Here is a 19,015-nt window from a genome sequence, read left to right on the forward strand (position 1 = left end):
CCAGTTGGGGGAAACAGCTCCGGGAACACATGGACACACATTGTGCGTGCCCGTGAGAGCGCATGAAAAGCAGATTCCTGACCGAAATTTGCAGGCCCCTGGGAGCGATGCTGGGTTCGTTGACACAGGCAGCACTCCTTTCCCAGCAAAAGAAAGCAGTGCATTTGGGGTTCAGGGGTCTGCTGCTCCCCCCAAGGAGCTCAGGTTGCAGAGAACCCCAGCCAGGGGCCTGCAGCTCGGCTGTGCAATGGCTGCATTCACGCCAGAGCCACAGAGAAGCTCCCGGAGGAGTCCCAGAGGATGCCGTCGGCCCGTTTGGATGCATCTTGGGTGTGTCTCTGCATTGGTACCCAGGGGCCCCGTGTTGGCATCTCACGGCAGCGGTGAAAAGTCCTCTATGATAAAGCACGGCCACGCACCGGAATGGGCCATGTGGGGAACAGCGGCACGGTAGGGACTCACAGAAACTCCTCCTGGGCTGTTTGCCTTCCCTGCTTAGCTCCCGAGGAAAGGACTGTGCTTCCGAGGTGAGATCAGAGCTCTAGTCAGTGCAACGGGGATGCTGCATTCAGCTTCATCACGAAGCTGCCTTGACAAAGGCCTAGCCCCACCGAAGCTGCCTTGACAAAGGCCTGGCCCCACCGACTCCGGACCAGCTGCCTTTCCCGCAGCTCTGACAGATGCCACTGAGACCCGTTCATTTCTTTATTCTGCAAACATTTGCTGAACCCCTATCATGTGTCGGGCAGTCGGAAGCCCACTGTGAAGCAGGTGGACGTGGTCCTGTTCCTTGGGGACTCGGGGTCTGGCGAGGGACGCAGGTCGGTGAACACCTGAGACACCCATGCAGGTGTGTAGGACTTGAGTCGTTGGAAGATCGGGATAGCGGGGCACTTAGGCCAAGCCCTGGGTGCTCAGAGGCGGTTTCTCGGCAGCATCGTCGGCTTGGGTACATCACCTTGCAGGGCCACGTGCACCTGCGGCCTCGGCCCTGGGTCCCCGCCTGTGAGGCTGCGCTGGCAGCACTGGGTGGCCCAGCTCCCGGCTCTGGCTCCCAGCTCCCAGCTCCCGGGCCCTGCGGCCTGGTGCTCGCGCCTGGCTGCCTGAGGGCGGCATGCGTGTAAAGGAATCTGCTCTTCTTTGGTGCAAGAGGTCCGATCTATCACTCCTGTTTTGGCTTTCAGCTAATGATTATATGTAATTACATTCAAATAAAATATTTATAAATAATTACATATAATTAGTGGGCTGTGGAATTTGGAACGCACCACACCAGCTCTGATGAAAGGTTCCCTTTAATTTGGGAGGTGATAGTCTTGGTATTATTCGTTTCTGTTGGAAAGACATCAGTGGCCAAAGGTCTACAGTTCTTTTATAGGTGTTCTCATAACATTCAGGGTTTTTGGGTGGTGGTTTATTTTATTTTATTTTATTTTTTGCTTGGTTTTGCTAATAGGTAGGATACTTATGTGGTGAATCTCTAGGGAGGATATGTCACAGATCCACATCTGGAGAGCACTCTGATGAAAACAAATTATATTTTCTTAAAATATCGGGAAGCAATTAGTTATCCTTGAATCCTGAAAGGTCTTTGAGGGGTCGTCCGGTCCAGCTCTAAGCAGGCCTTGCATCTAAAGCCAGGCAAGACGCTGCGTGCCACTGTCCCAGCTGGCCCATCTGTGATCCTGCCCAGGGCACTCTGTCTTGTGAGGTCTCCACCAGCGTTGAAAACAGAGAAAAATTGTCCTGAGCAGGTCCATAATTCAAATTTTTGCCACCCCTGGAGTTTTGGGCACATTTTGCCGTTTCTCTCTGTCCGTTAGCCATACATGGAGCTGCAAATGGAAAGCTGTCTTAGAGTAAAAGGTCTGATTCCCTGGGGGCCGGGGGTAGGCTGTGGAACCAGGGTGGACAGAGAGCGAGCAGATGGGGCTGTGTGAGGTCAGGGTTTCTGGAAGGACTCCCAGGCGAGGTGTGGAGTGACAGGAAGGAAGACGCACGCTGGCTCTGTCCTCTGAGCTGGCCCCGATTCGACAGGCCTGGGGACCAAAGACACGCTGATGGATTTAACCTTCAACCTTTGGTTGAGTTGATGTGGACCTTTGATTCCTGCCTTAAAATAGGAGGGGATGCCCAACGTGTGTGAGGACCAGTGTAGGCATGCCGCGCATTCTCAGGGCTTCTCTCAGCCTGTTTTGATTTAGATCATCACATGGGCACTGATGAAGCTCGGGGAAAATGAAGAAGGCCCTTACCAGGCTGACCCGAATGCTCCTATAGCTGGCACCGGAGGTTTTGGAGGCTTTGGGACATGATAGCTCTCTGGCTCTCTCTCTGTTTTTTTTAAATTAATTAATTAATTAATTAATCTATTTATTTTTAAAATTATTTATTATTTATTTATTCATTCATTCATTCATTTATAAACTCTTCTGTATCCAATGTTAAGGCTCCAGGGATTTTTTTTTTAAATCTCATGTGCTATAAATGCAACATAAATTAGGGAATCCGCCAAAAGCACACTAAGAACCTGCGATGAGACTCTGGTTTTTTCTTCCTTTAGGCTTTTGTTTCTCCATTTTTGGTCATAAGGGAGGATCATGCATCTGTTTAGGCTTTTACCTAGAAACTTGAAAATGTGACAGACGTTGAGCTATTTGGAGCTCTAGGGGATCCCTGGGTGGCTCAGCGGTTTGGCACCTGCCTTTGGCCCAGGTCGTGATCCTGGAGTCCCGGGATCGAGTCCCGTGTCGGGCTCCCTGCATGGAGCCTGCTTCTCCCTCTGCCTGTGTCTCTGCCTCTCTCTCTCTCTCTCTCTCTCTATGTCTATCATGAATAAATAAATAAATAAATCTTTAAAAAAAATTTGGAGCTCTAGATCTCTTAAATGTCACCGTTTAGGCTGGTGCTGGGTAAACCACTTTTATCTCCTTAAGCTTGGGTTTTCCTATTGGTGAAAACAGGAGGCTGAACTTCCCAGACTCTTGTTCTCTGACTATATGACCGCTTCCCTTCGCTGTGCCCAGGATTGTGCAAAAGTTTTTGGAAGAGTCTGTTGGTTAAGTGTCTGACTCTTGATCTCAGCTCAGGTCTTGATCTCTGGGTTGTGGGTTCAAGCCCTGTGTTGGGCTCCTCACTGGGCATGGAGGCTACTTAAAAAACATTAAAAAAGTATATATATAAAAAAGTATACTAAAATATGCTTTTTTATATATATTTATATTAAAATATAAAAGTATATTAAAAAGTATATATAGTACATATAAGTATATATATATAAAAGTATAATATACTTATATTTTATAAAATATAAGTATATTATATTAAATATATTAAATATTATAATGTATTAAACTATTATAAGTATATTTTATTATACTTTATATATATTTATATTAAAATATAAAAGTATATTAAAAACTATATATAGTATATATAAATATATAAATATATATAAAAAGTATATTTTTATATTAAAATATAAAAGTATATTAAAAAGCATATATAGTAATATAAGTATATAAGTATATATATACGTATATAAGTATATACTTATATACGTATATATATATATATAATTTTTTTTGGAGGACAGACTTGAGGGCTGTATTTTAACTTTTCAACACATACTCAGAGCTCTTATTTTGGTGCTCCTCCTGAGGCCTCTGTGATGCCGACTTCCCCCAATCCCGTGCCCCCCGTGGCCCAGGTCCTTGTCTAAGTCACTACCCTCCTAGCTCCTTGGCTGCCTCTGCCTCCTAAGTGGTCTCTCTGCTTCCGCTCTTGCCCCACTGACGGTCTGTTCTTTACCCAGCACCAGCACGATCTTTTGAAACTAAATCAGAACATGTCTGTCTCTTGCCTGAAACCCCTCCAGTGACTTCCCACTGCCCTTGGAAATACAAATCCGTTCCTGCCTTTGCACCTGCTTCCTCTGCTGGGAATGTCCTTTCCCTAAGATGTTTGCACAAAGGACTGCTTTTCAAGTGGTTTGCAGCTTAAATATCACTCCCTCAGAGAGGCCTTCCCTGACTATGCCGTCTAAAACAGCCATTTCTCCTGCTTAATACTGACCTATTACATGGATTTGTTATTTACATCGCATATCCCACTGGGAATTATCCTGTATATTGATTTCTGTTGTTATATCTCATCCCAGTAGCAAATATGCTTCATAGGATTAAGGACTTTGTTGCCTTGTTCATTGCATATCCTTAGCAGCTAAAGCAGATTCTGGAATATAATAGGTGCTCAAGGAGTGTTTGTAGAATGAATGAATTGATGAATAAATGTCATTGGCAGAAAAACTACACACCAGAGAGGTTATGGTCACATAGTTAATTAGAAGCGGGGCCAAGCGAGACACAAACAGACATTTCTCCAAAGAAGACCTACACATGGCCAAGAGGCACATGAAAAAATGCTCAACATTGGTGGGCATCGGGGAAATACGAATCAGAACTGCAGTGAGATCCCACCCCACACCTGTCAGAATGGCTCAGATGAACACTGCAGGAAACAGCAGGTGTTGGCGAGGATGCAGAGAAAGGGGAACCCTCTCACCCTGTTGGTGGGAAGGCAGGCTGGTGCAGCCGCTCTGGAGGACGGTGTGGAGGGTCCTCAGGAAGTTAGAAATAGAGCTGCCCTACAACCCAGCAATGGCACTGCTAGGGATTTATCCAAAGGACACAAACAATGATTCGAAGGGACACACGCACCCCAGGAGCCATTACAAGTGGATTGGGGTGCTACTGGCATCTGGTCAGTGGAGGTCAGGGATGCTGTTATATATCCTATAATCACAGGAGCGCCTCCCACAGCCATGATCCAGCCTGGAATGTCAGCGGTGCTGAGGTGGGGAACCCCTGTTGTCGACGGGCAGATGCGTGCGCTCATGGTTTAGGGTGGGGATATGGACGGACGGTGTGTATCATGCATAAAGAATTTAAAGACCGTGTCAAAAAAGGGGTATGATGGAAAAGAGAGAAGAGTCCGAACAAAGTAAGCAGGAGCGCCAGTGGGCATCGCGGGTGACGAAGGGGGTAGGAAGGACTGTGCATTTAGCCTCGCAGGGAGGTGAATCAAGAGAGGAAGTTTTGCCTCAGGAGGTTTGGCTCCATGATCTGCAATGGCCAGTCCCTCAGATTCAGCTCCCTCAACTTCACAGGTCATCCTCACATTTATATTATATGGTCTCATTCATTTGGGGAATATAAAAAATAGTGAAAGGGAATAAAGGGGAAAGGAGAAAAAATAAGTGGGAAATATCAGAAAGGGAGACAGAACATGAAAGACTCCTAACTCTGGGAAACGAAATAGGGGTGGAGGAAGGGGAGGTGGGTGGGGGGCTGGGGTGACTGGGTGATGGGCACTGAGGTGAGCAGTGATGGGATGAGCACTGGGTGTTATTCTATATGTTGGCAAATTGAACACAAATAAAAAATAAATTTATAAAAAAATAAAATAAAAAAAAATAAAAAATATAAAACCCTTGGGAACCAGGGGATATTTTAACCTCCAAATGAAAATAGAGCAAACTGCTGTGGGCTAGAAATAATTACCATTTTCCATCACTTTTCAGGGGTGTTTAACTTCTTTCTCAACACTGTCAGTGCTCTATCATCACTAATGCAGGACAGTGTTAATTTGATGCAATTTGTATTGCTCATTGTCAACTTCTCACTTTTCTCTCAGAGCAAAAATAGTGTGATTTCAGACTCTCTCAAGAGCATTGTGAGATTTTTGGCTGTACAGAGGTTTCTGTCTGTCTAGGTTGATTTCCTAAAATCAACAGAAACAATTATAGATCTTAATGTCTTGGAAAAGCTGTAGTTGTTGACGCTGGTGAAACTCAGGTCAATGAAATGGTTCTTACTACCTATTTTTCATACATACACACATGTACCTGAATCTATGAATGTAGCATGCGTAGGTAGACATTTAAGATCTCACTAAAAATTCATACTAAAACGGTGGCTTTGGTAATTTGGTAGGCATGTACTTGCTCTTTTGGTCTTGCTCTTGTTTCTTTACCGAACGTTGGCACCTTGTAGGTCCTCTCCAAATGCTTGTTGAATGAATAAACAAACTGCAAAAATCGGTTTGGGATCACTGGCTTCCAAGTTATTTTTCCACATTTGCATGAGCTTAATTATGTCAACTGAAACACAACTTGGTAAATACAGTAGCATATTATTATATATTTTTTAAAGATTTATTTATTTGAGAGAGAGAGAGAGAGAGAGAGAGAGAGAGAGAGAATGTGCAACTGGGTGGAGGGGGCAGAGAGAGAGAGATCCAAGCAGACTCCTGCTGAGAAGGGAGCCTGATGGGGCGCTGGATACCACGACCCATGAGGTCATAACCTGAGCTGAAACCAAGATTCAGATGCTTAATTGGCTGAGCCACCCAGGTGCCCCTACAGTAGTATATTCCTATGGTGTATGATTGTGATGTAGCCATTCATTTCTGAGTTTTTTTTTTAATTTTTGAAATTATTGCCAGGGATATGATTTGACTTATGGGGTTTCTGAATCCACTCAGCATGAAACTCTTAGTAGTTGATACCTTTTCCATATTAACCTTCAACCTAGGGAGGGATGGTTAATCAAAAGAATAGATTTCAATGAATGTTCTTAATTCAAATGTATTTAAATTGACAATGTTGAAGAAATTATGCCCAGGGCACCATTTTATTTTGGGTGCCATTTTATTCTAGAGAAGAGCTATGTTGACTAGTTCACTGGATGTGTGTCCATGTTTTTTTTTTTCTTTTCTTCTTTTTCTTTTTCCAGTGCTATTTCTTCACAATTGAATTTGGCCTTTGCAAGCAAGAAGGGCAACTGCGGGCCTATGGGGCAGGACTACTTTCCTCCATTGGAGAATTAAAGGTATGAAGCTGTGAATGAAAATAGCCTTCCCAGGCAAACTGGCTCAAGGTCATGGAGATATTGATTTGTTTGAGCAGTTCTACTCATAGGTACCCCATAAATATTTAACACAGAGGATTTGGCACCTCAGATGTGGCCGCTGACCTAACTTTTTGCACTTCTGAAAATGGGTCATGCCTTTCTAGGTTTGCGGTGTGACTCAAATGGATGAGCAGCCATGTGCACAGATCAACAGGAATGACAAATATATGCTTAAATGTTGGGTAACACATGACTGGCCTAAATTTAGTGCAGAAAAGTAGGCAGCAAGTTAGCAGTGATCCTTCTGATTGAAATTTCCCTGTAAGGATCGCTTGGCTATTTTCATTTCTGTTATTCCCAGGGCTCCCATGGACACTCTAGAATTTACTCCTCAAAGGGAAATTTGAGATTATTTTAGCTTCCTCAAAATTAATGTGTATTAAAACATTTGTGGACACACACCATTTAGAAAAAAAACCTAAATAAACCTCCATTCGTTCAAAGAGGTAGCTAATATGTATAGTGATGCCTAAGGAATGCTATTGTTTTTGTCTTAAAATATAGCAAAGCGGTCATTTATTCAGAGATGTTGGGGCTTGGAGTATTTGATAATTTACATATCCTGGTTACTTAAGAAATGCTGTCTATACCACTGGGCAACAGCAAGTTTTGATGAATTTAGAATGCAGTGTGATGTATACTCTGGAAATGGTACTGAAGATGATTCAATCTTTCTTTGATTACCCAGACAAAGATCAGGATTATTGACTACCCTAAGGTTTTCATTTGGTGCATTGATTTTTCTTATATAACATAGTTGGGAAATAGATGATTACCAGAACTTTTTGGTTGTTTATGCTCTTGAAAAGTACAATATAACTGTAGTTTTATTGAGTATTCGCTCTACAATTACATTCATTCATGCATTAAGTCCCAAACATTTGATCAAGCACCTACTATGTCCCATGCACTGTGCCAGTCACTGGGGATATAAATAATGAAAAGGGGGAGGAGGAGGAGGAAGAAGAAGAAGGAGGAGGAGAAGAAGGAGAAGGGGGAGGAGGAGGAGGATGAGAAGAAGAAGAAGAGGAAGAGGAAGAGGAGGAGGAGGAAGAGCAAGAAGAACAAGAACAAGAATAAGAACACCACCACCACCACCACCACCACCACCACCACCACAGCTACAACATAGCAGAGACCTCAGTGGACTCTTAAACAGACCTCAGTTAGTATTGTAGATGCTTTTAACATATTAACCCACTTAATTCTCATACCAATCTGGTGAGATAAGCAGTATTATGATCACAGATGAAAAAACTGAAGCATAAAGACATTAAGGAGCTTACCCAAGGTCACACAGCTAATCAGTGCCAGAGCTGGATCCAAGTCCAGGTGGCTGAGGCTCCAGGATTCCTGGGGTCTCTGTTATCAGAGGGTTCACAGTCTAGGGCAAGGGATAAACAGCCAATAAGATGACGCAAACTGTGACACATGGGCCTGGCACTTACTAGGCCGTGCTGGGGAGGGCTCCTGACCAGGGCCTTGCAGCCCGAGCTGATTCTTGAGGAATGGAGAGGACGAATGAGGAGGGGATGAGATGCACAGAATAGTGAATGGACAACAGGGTGTGTATTCTTGTTAAATCCTGCCCTAGTCAGGCCCATCCCCGAGGTTCCACAAGGCTGGAGTAGATGATAACACGGAGCCTGACAAAAGCCTGATGTAATATTGTATTTTTTTTTTTTTTTAATTCTCAACAACAACAAAAAGCCACTTGGGGTTAATTTTCTTACAGTGGCCAAAGCTCACAGCAATAGCCTGATGTCACATCCGTGTAAGACCCATGCCTTCTGTAGGGTGCTTCTTGATTTCTGCGAGAAAAGAATTAGAAAATGAGTTAGCTCTTGAGCTGTATCTATTTACATTCTCCTCAGAAGGTTTATAAATGATTTCAGAAGCAAAAGAAACAAATCTCTCTCATTGCCCCAACTTTTGATAAGGTCCTCTAATCGGGTTAATGGGGCATATATAGGCAGCATTGGGGTGAATCTGTTGTTTTTGTTCCTATTGATGTGGACAGAAATGTCTGGAAATGGAAATCAGTCAGGCTGTGTACACCAAAGGGCATTGTCTGCCGTGAATCTTGTTCTGGTCCATCACCTCTGGTCATTAGCATTCTTCCATTCTCAAATTTCTACACTCCAACATCCTGATGATTGCTACTTTGGACTATTTTTACAATTCAGAAGTTCTTGCTATGAGAAGAACTTCTGATTATTCACAGAGAATACATAACACGGGACGCTTTCCGTACCTGCTTCCCTCCTCTCTGCCGTGCTCTGTGCAGATGTCCAGAACCCCCTCACAGCTTCTGAGTACTTCTGTCTGGAAGTACTCAGTAATGCGTACTCAGTATTTAGTTATGGGTTTGTTGAAGAACATGAATAAACAAATGAGTGAATAATAAATTTAAAAATTAGACACATATAGCAGGGCCAACTCTGAGATCAAAAAAGCATGAACACAATAATTCTGAACCTGGGGTGGGGGGATAACTTTATTGATAGCGTTATAAAAATTCCTGTATCAAACATGCTTGCGGCTTCAAAAGGAGTTACTTTTTGCAGTAAAATATCTGATTCAAACTGTAGCCCAAATGTAGGTCCCAGCTAAGTTGGAGGTTTTGGTATAGTCTTTATTACTTTTACATAAATATCCATGATTCACCTTCTCTCCTTGAACAGAATATGTTTTAAAATTTGTGCTTCAAGAGGCTAAATTTTCCTGGGTGCACTTCAGAGCTGGTCAAGTACTCCCAAGAGGTGTTATCTATAGTTTGGAGGATAACTTTCATTTTTCCCTCTTATTTTTTCAATGACTACAATGCTTACTTTTTGACAATTTGTGAAGAGAGAGACAAAATAAATAGGGAAAATCTTGTAAAAGCTACATCTGATACACAAAGTTGTCTTCTTTTAGCCTCATCAGTGGTTGCTCTCTCTCTTTTCTGTTCTGTGATGTACTTTCAGGAATTCCAAAAATGTATTTGGGTAGGTCTCTACGATTCCTTCATCACTCTGGAGAGCAGTTGATAATGAGCTAACTCATCTGGAAATCTGACTTTAAAGAAAGGTTGAAAGTAGGATAATCAATTATGTTTACCCATAGCCAGAATATGTCTTTCATGCTTTTTCGATCTCAGAGTTGGCCCTGCTATATGTGTCTCATTTTAAAATTTATTCTTCACTCATTTTTTTATTCACTTTATTCAACAAACCCATAACTAAAGGTCTAAGATTTCAAGGCACTTAGAGTCTCTAGTAGGGAAGGTCTAAGGAAGTGATTGATACGGGTCTCTGTTGAGTCCAGATCCATGGCTAAGCAACGGTGAAGCTTGTTCACAGGCCGTGATAAAGAAATGATTGCTAATTGATGAACTGGCTGAGTTCTAACCCCAAAATTTAATCCATCTTAAAAGCAAAAAGGCAATTTCTCCTTTTTTATGGGTAAAGGTAAAGTCTAGTTCATTATTTCCTCAAGGGCAAGGATTAAATTTTTTTTTTTTTTTTTTTTTTTTTGTGAACAGCCTTAGCACCTACCCCATAGTAGTCACTGGAATAGTACATATAAATCCATCCATTCTGCTTTTCAGATTTTGGCAAAGCTGATGGTTTTATTTATTTATTTATTTTTAAAAAGATTTTGGGGATCCCTGGGTGGCGCAGCGGTTTGGCGCCTGCCTTTGGCCCAGGGCGCGATCCTGGAGACCCGGGATTGAATCCCACATCGGGCTCCCGGTGCATGGAGCCTGCTTCTCCCTCTGCCTGTATCTCTGCCTCTCTCTCTCTCTCTCTCTCTCTCTCTCTCTCTCTCTCTGTGACTATCATAAATAAATAAAGCAGTGCTCTTTAAAAAAAATAAAATAAAAAGATTTTTATTTATTTATTTATTCATTCGAGACACAGAGAGGGAGAGAGAGAGAGACAGAGACACAGGCAGGGGGAGAAGCAGGCTCCATGCAGGAGCCTGATGTGGGACTCCATCCTGGGTCTCTAGGATCAGGCCCTGGGCTGAAGGCAGACACTCAACCGCTGAGCCACCCAGGCTGCCCAAAGCTGATGGTTTTAAAGCTTTTAATTATTATTATTTTTTTGGCTCTAGTTTTAGGATCTCCTTGCACAGTGCCTTTATTGTACTGTTTTTTTTTTTTTTTTACTAGCTTAACCAACATTCCCAGAACAGGCTTATATTTATTGCAGTCAGTCATGTTTATTGTCACTTGTGGCAACTCTGTCTGGCAATCAGAATTCCTGCCAGGCTGCACAGAAGAGGCTGGAGGCACCTGCAGGTCCTGCCATCAGTGTGGCTAGAGTTAGGACTCACTGACACAGAGCTCCCCCATCTTTCCCCTGCACAGATGGCTCCCACCTCCCTTCCCCCCACCCTTCGTTTTCCTGAAACCAGCACTATTAGTAAAGACAGAGAGAACTCTGGAGCCAGACACAGGCGTTTGGCCTTTATGAAGAGATTGTTTGAAGAGGGAGTTTGTTCTCTCACTCCTGCAACTTATTCAAATGGATGAAACTTTCAACATCACTGATTTAAAAAAAAAAAAAAGGTGCGATGCTATTATCACCCAGTTGACCAATAAGGATGTTGATGTCACTTTGTACTTGGTTAGCAGGAGGGACATTTGAGGGAAGTTCAAAAAATATTATCTACATACATGAATATGCACATATACAAATGTATATATTTGATGTTCTGATGGGGAAAAGACGATTGCAGTGTGAACGTGGGAGTGTTTGCAAATTCTTATTCAGAATCTAGGCCCCAAACTACCTTTAAACCTGACTTCACACCTGAGTTTTTTCCTGGCTTAAACCAGCCCTAATATAGAGGGTGAGGATCACAGGATTTACATGGAGAATAGTTGAGATAGTAACTCTGTGTCTGCAAAGGCAGGTGGCTGGAAGGATGGAAGATTTTAAGTTGATGAACTTAGGGCAGGCACTGTTGCAGCCGAAAACCAGAAAGCCTCAGAGCTATGGCCATGTTGCTTTCTTTGTGGGTTCGGGACCCCTGGGGGAGAAGAGGCAGGTGTGTCTGAGCGCCCGTATACACCAAACATCATCTCCAGATTGAACTGGCAATAATCACTTAGTATACTGGCCACTTCCCATGTGCCAGGCACTTTATATGCATTACCTCATTTAATTGTTTTTTAAAGATTTATTTATTTATTAGAGAGAAAGAGAGCAAGCAGAGGGAGGGGCAGAGGGAGACACACAGAGACAGAAGCAGACTCCCCATGGAGTGCAGGGCTCTACGTGGGGCTTGATGTGGAGCTCAGTCTCACGACCCTGAGATCATGACCTGAGCTGAAAGCAAGAGGCAGCCGCTCAACTGACAGAGCCAGCCAGATACCCCCCGTTTAGTTCTTACCACAACCCTGGGTTACAGATACCATTAGTATTCCCATTTTCCAGTTGAATACTAGAGTGGGCTTCCATAGGTGGACAAACTGGCCCGGTCATGTTTACGTAACAATTGGGTACTGGACAACTTGACTTTGGAAAAAGATTTTTGTATTTAAAAGACCAGGATGGCAAATAAGCCATAATTTGTGCACTGAAGCCAATTAATTGCTAATGGCCACCATTGCTGGGAAGGGTGGGAAGGCTGTGGCCAGGCCAGCAGGAAAGGCTGCGACGGTCAATGTGTGCCACCTGGGATGGAGGGAGATGACAAGGATGCGGTGTATGTGCAAGATGGTATTGCAAGGACAGCTTTAGAATTCACGTAGGTCAGCGTTTTCAGTTTATCGAAGAGGAAACTGTGTCCCAACCTGGGGGAGTTTCACTGCTTTGATGTCCTGCCTCTGGGACAACTATGTTTAGGACCCGGGTATCACAGCTCCCAGGCCCGCACACTTGTCTTTAGCACTATGGGTGAATCCAAAATAGTCCTTGTAGAGAGCATTCAGGTGAGGGCAGGTGATTCTCAAGCACTCCTGCACTTCTAGAATGGCTTCAGAGTGAAAGACTGTCGGCCACATCCTCTTAGCCTTACAAAGCCACTGTCTGCCACAGTTGGATGAATTCTTGCAGACTTCAGGATATCAGACTGTTAACCCTTTGGGAAGGAGTCACCCCAGAGTTCCCTGGGGACCTCAAGAGTGTGGCCCAAGGTTTACAGAGAGTCCACTGTGGACGTAGAGGGGAGGGCATGCATGCTGCTCCCTCAACTGAGACAGCTTAGAGGTGTGGGGAGGAGTTGAGGACAAACCGAATAGGGCTGCGGCCCGTAGGGCATCAGTGGAGACATGGACGCTCTTTCATAGCCTTAGGGCCACACTCTAGCATTCAGACCCGGGAATGTCATAGGCCGCATGGTTGTTCCTGGCAGGCATCCCCCGGAAGAGCTCCACGAGACCACTAACGGGTGAGAGCACCGCCTCCCTTGTTGGCTTTAGCTCCAGGCTCTGGTCATTCTCCAGGCTACTATGGAGGTGCCGCTGTCATCCCACTGTTAGTAACAGCCAAGGACAGCGCTGGTCCCACGCCGCGTGGGTGGGGAGGTCCCCGGTGGGTCGTGGGCATGTTGGCCATGGCAGGTTCCTGCCTTGTTGAGAGCTTGCAACAACCAGCTCCTGGTGTGTCCTTGGATTATTCCGTTGGGCAGGTGTGAGATCCGTTGCCTGGTGGTTTTTGCCTCAAGTTTATGCTGTGAGTCCACTGATTTTCCTTGAAGTCTGGGGCAGAGCATTGTGCCCTCTAGGCATTTTCTTGGTCCACTCTCCTCCTTTTTACTGGTTAAGACGACTAAACGGGCTCACCTGAGTATCCAGGGCGATTGTGACACGAGGAGGCTTTCCAAAGCTCCCCTGATTTCAGCCTCTCACCGTCTGCACACATTTGGGAGGTGTCCTGTACACATGCTGGCTGCCAAGGCCGCGAATGGCCCATCCGAGCATTTCTGACCCAAGCAGAGGAGTTGCACCCCCTTCCGTGCTCCCATTGACCCGGTCCAAGTCTTTGGCTCAGCGGCGGGCGGTGCCCTGCAGAGGGAGCAGTGGTTTGGATGTTCTCACGCTCTGTCCCGCTACCCCTCCGCCCTCGCCCCTGATTGTGACGATGAAAAAATAGAAAGACCAGGGGCACCGGGCCTGTCACCGTCCTTCCTTTCATACATGCTGGTGGCGGGTGGACACTTAGAGCAATGTGCAGAGGCTGGACACGCTCCGGGCACGTGGCTGCAAGGAAAGCCGCGGCTAATTCTGAAAACCACAGCAAGTCAGTGGGAGGCCTGTTCTTTGCAGAAGAGCGCCAGGCCTCCAAAAAGGACATTTGTTTCTTGGAACTGCGAAGTCGTTTTTAAAATGTGGACAGAATTATTAGTCATGTGGAACCCAAATCCCCCGATGTTCACGGCGCGGGATGCAATCGAGCACAAATGCATTTGCAGGTGTAGTGACCTTCTGCTTATAATGAAGCTGCTCCGTGGGCCAAAAAGAATGAGTTCATTCCCAGAGGCCCTGTCCGGTCCCTGATTCATGTAGGCATTGATCTGGACAATGCAACTTTGTAGGAAAGCAAATCACAGGCAGGGGAGGGCCGCAAGCCCTTGCCCTTATGGGTTAGTTCGGCCTTTGGTTTGCGCTTATGTCTCCAGCTGGAGGGAGCACAGCCCTGTTCATGGAAGGCTGCAGATCATCCCATGCGTTTTGAAATTGGAGGGGGTGGGGGATGCACGGGAGAGGTTTGCAGCATCTCTCTGCTGGTGACCGCACAGTCTACGTCTCCCACTGGAGGGTGGTGGAGGGCCTTGCATGGAACCCAGTGTCTTCGGAAACCATCCAGCCCAAACCTCTCGCTTACAGTTAAGGAAACAGAGTCCTGGAGAAGGGAAATCCCGGGTCAGGTGGTGCAGCAGGGTGGCAGCGACATTGGGGCTGAGTCCCTGTCCTCCAAGGGTAATGCAGCTCCCGTGGCCAATGGGCCCTTTAAGGGGAGCACAGACTCTCGGGGGGAGCGCTTTGCAAAGTGGAGTTCACAGGCCCTGCAGTTGGGGGGGATCCCCTGGGGGCCTCCTCCCTGTGCGTTCCTGGGTCCTGCTGAATGACATTGAGGAGGCCCGGCCTTGGCATGTGCTCCTCGCGCTTCTGGGCGGCTCCTGGGCAGGTGAGCTCCGGCCCATAACCGAGGCCTGGAGCTGACAGCGGTGGGAAGCGCTGCCCTTGAGCATCACTGAGCTCACCCTGAGGAGCCCCCGCAGGCCTGGGTCCCGTCTGGGCCAGCAGTCCGCGTGTGGAGCCCACGGCGCTTCCCGGGGCGGCTGCACCAGCTTTGCTGCGCCGGCCTCCACCGAGCCGAGGGGTCTTGGCTCCTTGGCCCCCCGCCCCCGACAGGATCACCTGCAGCATTGGCTCTGCTGTCCCCGCAGAGGGGGGTGAGGGACAAGTGCTTCTCAGGTGCCTTTGATATCCAGGCCCCGGCCCGACTGCCCACCCCCAGGCCCCGGGGGCTCCAGGCCCACCAGCCTCCGCGCAGGTGGTGATCGCTTCTGCCATTTAAGTGACATTTCAGGACGTCGCTTATAGCGACGAATGCAGGGCCCTGTTTCGGCTCTCTCCTTGCTTCCATTCATGGCACAGATTAAAAGTCCGTGTCTTCTGGGACACTGCTCTGAACCGGCCTTCCCTATGACTTTGTCTGATAATAAATAAAATAATGCCGTGATCTCATTGCCCCCCGCCCCGCCCCCGTTTCTAACAGCCTTACACAAAGGAAAGCAAAGGCCCTGACACCCACTGTTGCCCGCAGATGAGATGGCTCCGTGTCCCGGGTTGGGCACAGGTGCCGAGCTGTGGCCTGGGGAGGCAGGTGGCGGAGTTACCTGCTCTGTGGTGTGTTTTGCAGCACGCTCTCTCCGACAAGGCGTGTGTGAAGGCCTTTGACCCAAAGACAACTTGCCTACAGGAATGCCTCATTACCACCTTCCAGGATGCCTACTTCGTTTCAGAAAGTTTTGAAGAAGCCAAAGAAAAGATGAGGTAAACTCGCTTTTCTTCCGCTGTTTCCCTGGCTCTGCTCCCTGCCTCTGTGCGTCCCCGGTGCCGGTGGAGCTGACCGTGTCTCCCCCCACCACCCCCTTGTTTTTTAAAATATTTTTATATTTTTATATATTTTTTATTTTTATTTTTTTCCCTCCCCACTTGTTTTGCAGGGACTTTGCAAAGTCCATTACTCGCCCCTTCTCCGTGCACTTCAATCCCTACACGCAGAGCATTGAGGTCCTGAAAGACACCAGGAGTATTGAAAACGTGGTGCAGGACCTTCGCGGGGACCTGAACACGGTGTGCGATGCCCTGAACAAAATGAACCGGTATCTGGGGATTTGACGCCCCGGGACCCGTGACCTCTTGGGGGCTTTGCAGCAGTCCAATGTCATGTAGCGCTGATCACATTCTGTGTCACGGCTTGGCCAATACGCATGCAACCCTGTCCCTCTCTATGCACGTGTGATATTCCGTGTTCACGTGCGAGGCACCATCAAGAGCCCAATGACACCTGCTCATTGTTGGAAGTATTGTGACCTGTTCAAATGTCTCAAATAGATTTGCCATTCCTTCTCCTTGTATTTAACCAAACTGCAGCTGTTTAAGGGTCTGTAACAAGTAGCCCTCTTATGCTTCTAGCTTATGACTTCTTCCTTCTCAGATCCAAGCCCTTCCTCAGTGTTCAGTAGATAAAATGAGAATAGCAGTGACCCTTTCCTGTTTTCTGTAGTCTCAGTGTTTCCGCAACATTATCGGAGATAAACCCAGAAATCGTGCGGAACCTCCCTCCCGTTTCAGAAATGAAAACTAGTGAGCACACTAGTTGGAATGGTTTTTAGATTAAGTATTTATACAACAGAAGAAAAGAGACCATTTTCTGGGACATATAGGTGGCACTGGCCGTGTAGATACTGAGTGGTGGCGCGTTTTCCAGAGAATTTTGGAAGGAAATACTTCTGGAGGGGACATGCGGAAAGACTAAGCTATGGGCAAAAAATCTCGGGACTTTGATTTTTATGCTGGAATAAAGTGAATTATCGTGCTCAGGTGTTTAGCCTATTTCTCTTAGAGAACAATAACAGCATAAAGCTTTGACCTCAGAGATGTGGAAATGGAGTCCTGCAGAGCTCAAGCCATTTGCCCAAAGTGGCACAGTTTAGTGTGCCACCAACATCCATGGCCCTTTGCATCTCCCTTCTGGCTTGCTAAGAAGTTCAACGTGGTGTATTTGTGTGTAGTCAGAGAAGGGAAACTAATAACTTATCAAAACAAATGTTTATCACTAAATGGGATTTGGTTTGTGATCAAGGGCTGCCAACAGTACAGGCGTCTCCTTCTACAGCCCCTAAGCAAGTCAGATCTCTGAGAGTTCATCTGGTTTGTACGAAGTTTGGGGGGCAAACTGTAATGCACCACAAATCTCTGGTCATCTTTGCCATAAGAGGAACAATCAGGTGATTAAGTGAAGAAATAAAAAAGAAAACAACTGCTGAACGAGTGAATAAATTTCTTCTTCTGACTCTCTCACCAAGTGCAACCACTGTTCCTCTTGTTCTACTTCCGTCCGTCACACAGAATCCTGGGTGGAGGAAAGAGGGGCTGTGGAAGGGTAGAGAAGGAAAAGATGATAAAATAATTTTTAAGTTCACCGTTCTACAATATTTACTCAAGCAATTTCTGAGATGTTCTTTTAATAACCACTTGCACGTCATTTCCAACTAATTCGTACTCACGTGGGCCCATTACGAGTCAGAAAATTTTGGCCTAGATATATTCAGGAAGAACGTGAAAGGGTGAAAAGTCACATCAGAGGGAGGTCAAATGAAAATAAATCAGAAGTTTGAATAGTGACCCTTCTTTTTTTTACTGTTTTTTTAAATAATAAATTTATTTTTTATTGGTGTTCAATTTGCCAACATACAGAATAACACCCAGTGCTCATCCCGTCAAGTGCCCACCTCAGTGCCCGCCACCCAGTCACCCCCACCCCCATCCACCTCCCCTTCCACCACCCCTAGTTCGTTTCTAATGGGGACCTTTCATTTCTGAAGGGTTCTCAGCATAACAGAGTTTTGGAGATGGGTTTTGTAGGCAGAACAGGAGAGTCATGCAACTTAAATGCTCTTTTAGACGAAAGAGATAGTGCCTTGAAAAGTAGTTGGTGGTAGAGAAGTGATGAGCTAGCTGAACCAAAAGGATCTAGAATGATCCAGTAGTTGGATATTCCAATAGTTTCATAGATCCCCAAATACATCGTTTCTTGTTTTGCTAGGCCTAGATGACCCTGAGTAATCATTTACTTACAAACACTAATCTCGATCAATAACCCAGAACAATAAACCCAGAAATTTATTTGGAGAGCTAGTTGCTGAATTTTCTCAAAGGAAATTGGCTAAGAAACTCTTAACATCTGCCTTCCGTGTTGTTTTCATAATTTGGTGTTGCTTTACCCACTCTTAAAAAAACAAAAAAAACAAAAAAACACCACCATGCCATAAGTAGCCATCAAGTTTTTCCCTTCTCACCCCATGAAAAGGTAGGTTTTCAGATGAGGCCTGAAAGAAGAATTATATTGAATTGTAGACCAGTTCCCGTAACAAAAATAACATTTGAGCTATCTTCTGATTTGGCTTACAGTGGCTTCTTCAGTGGCTTTTTTTTTTTTTTAATATGTGCAAAGTCTATGTTGTTTCAAAAATAGAGGAGTTGCAAAGTAAATAGGCTTTCCCACAGAGCTTATATAGGTATCATACACGGTGGAGGAATTACTTGATTCTTTTTAGATTTGTTCCCCGTTTGGAATAGTGGCAACAATGGTTTTCACCATGTGAAACAATGGAATCATGGTTTTCATTTGTTGTGAGCATTCAACACGCAAATGCCATTACAACTAATGGCGGGAAAAATCCTATAAAATTTAATAGCTGTCATAGGAAAAGTGTTGGCAGAAAAAGTCCCCAAATGGAAATAGTACAACAAAATAATCACAGCTAGCTCCCTGTCATATTTGATACCTGCTTAGTGTAACCATTTGTCTCCATTA

The 19,015-nt window shown here is 45.4% G+C and overlaps 1 protein-coding gene across 1 annotated transcript in view; it reads left to right on the forward strand.

The window, feature by feature from the left end:
* Window positions 1–17,466, forward strand: part of TPH2 (tryptophan hydroxylase 2) — an 83,635-nt gene extending 66,169 nt beyond the window's left edge. The window contains exons 9-11 of the mRNA XM_072741291.1: window positions 6,795–6,890; window positions 15,833–15,966; window positions 16,140–17,466. Coding sequence (XP_072597392.1) covers window positions 6,795–6,890; window positions 15,833–15,966; window positions 16,140–16,314 — 405 coding nt within the window. The 3' untranslated portion in view covers window positions 16,315–17,466. The remainder of the gene's footprint in view (window positions 1–6,794; window positions 6,891–15,832; window positions 15,967–16,139) is intronic.
* Window positions 17,467–19,015: the final 1,549 nt, after the last annotated feature.

This window comes from Vulpes vulpes, chromosome 16, assembly GCF_048418805.1.
Source record: "Vulpes vulpes isolate BD-2025 chromosome 16, VulVul3, whole genome shotgun sequence".
Taxonomy (NCBI): Eukaryota; Metazoa; Chordata; class Mammalia; order Carnivora; family Canidae; genus Vulpes; species Vulpes vulpes.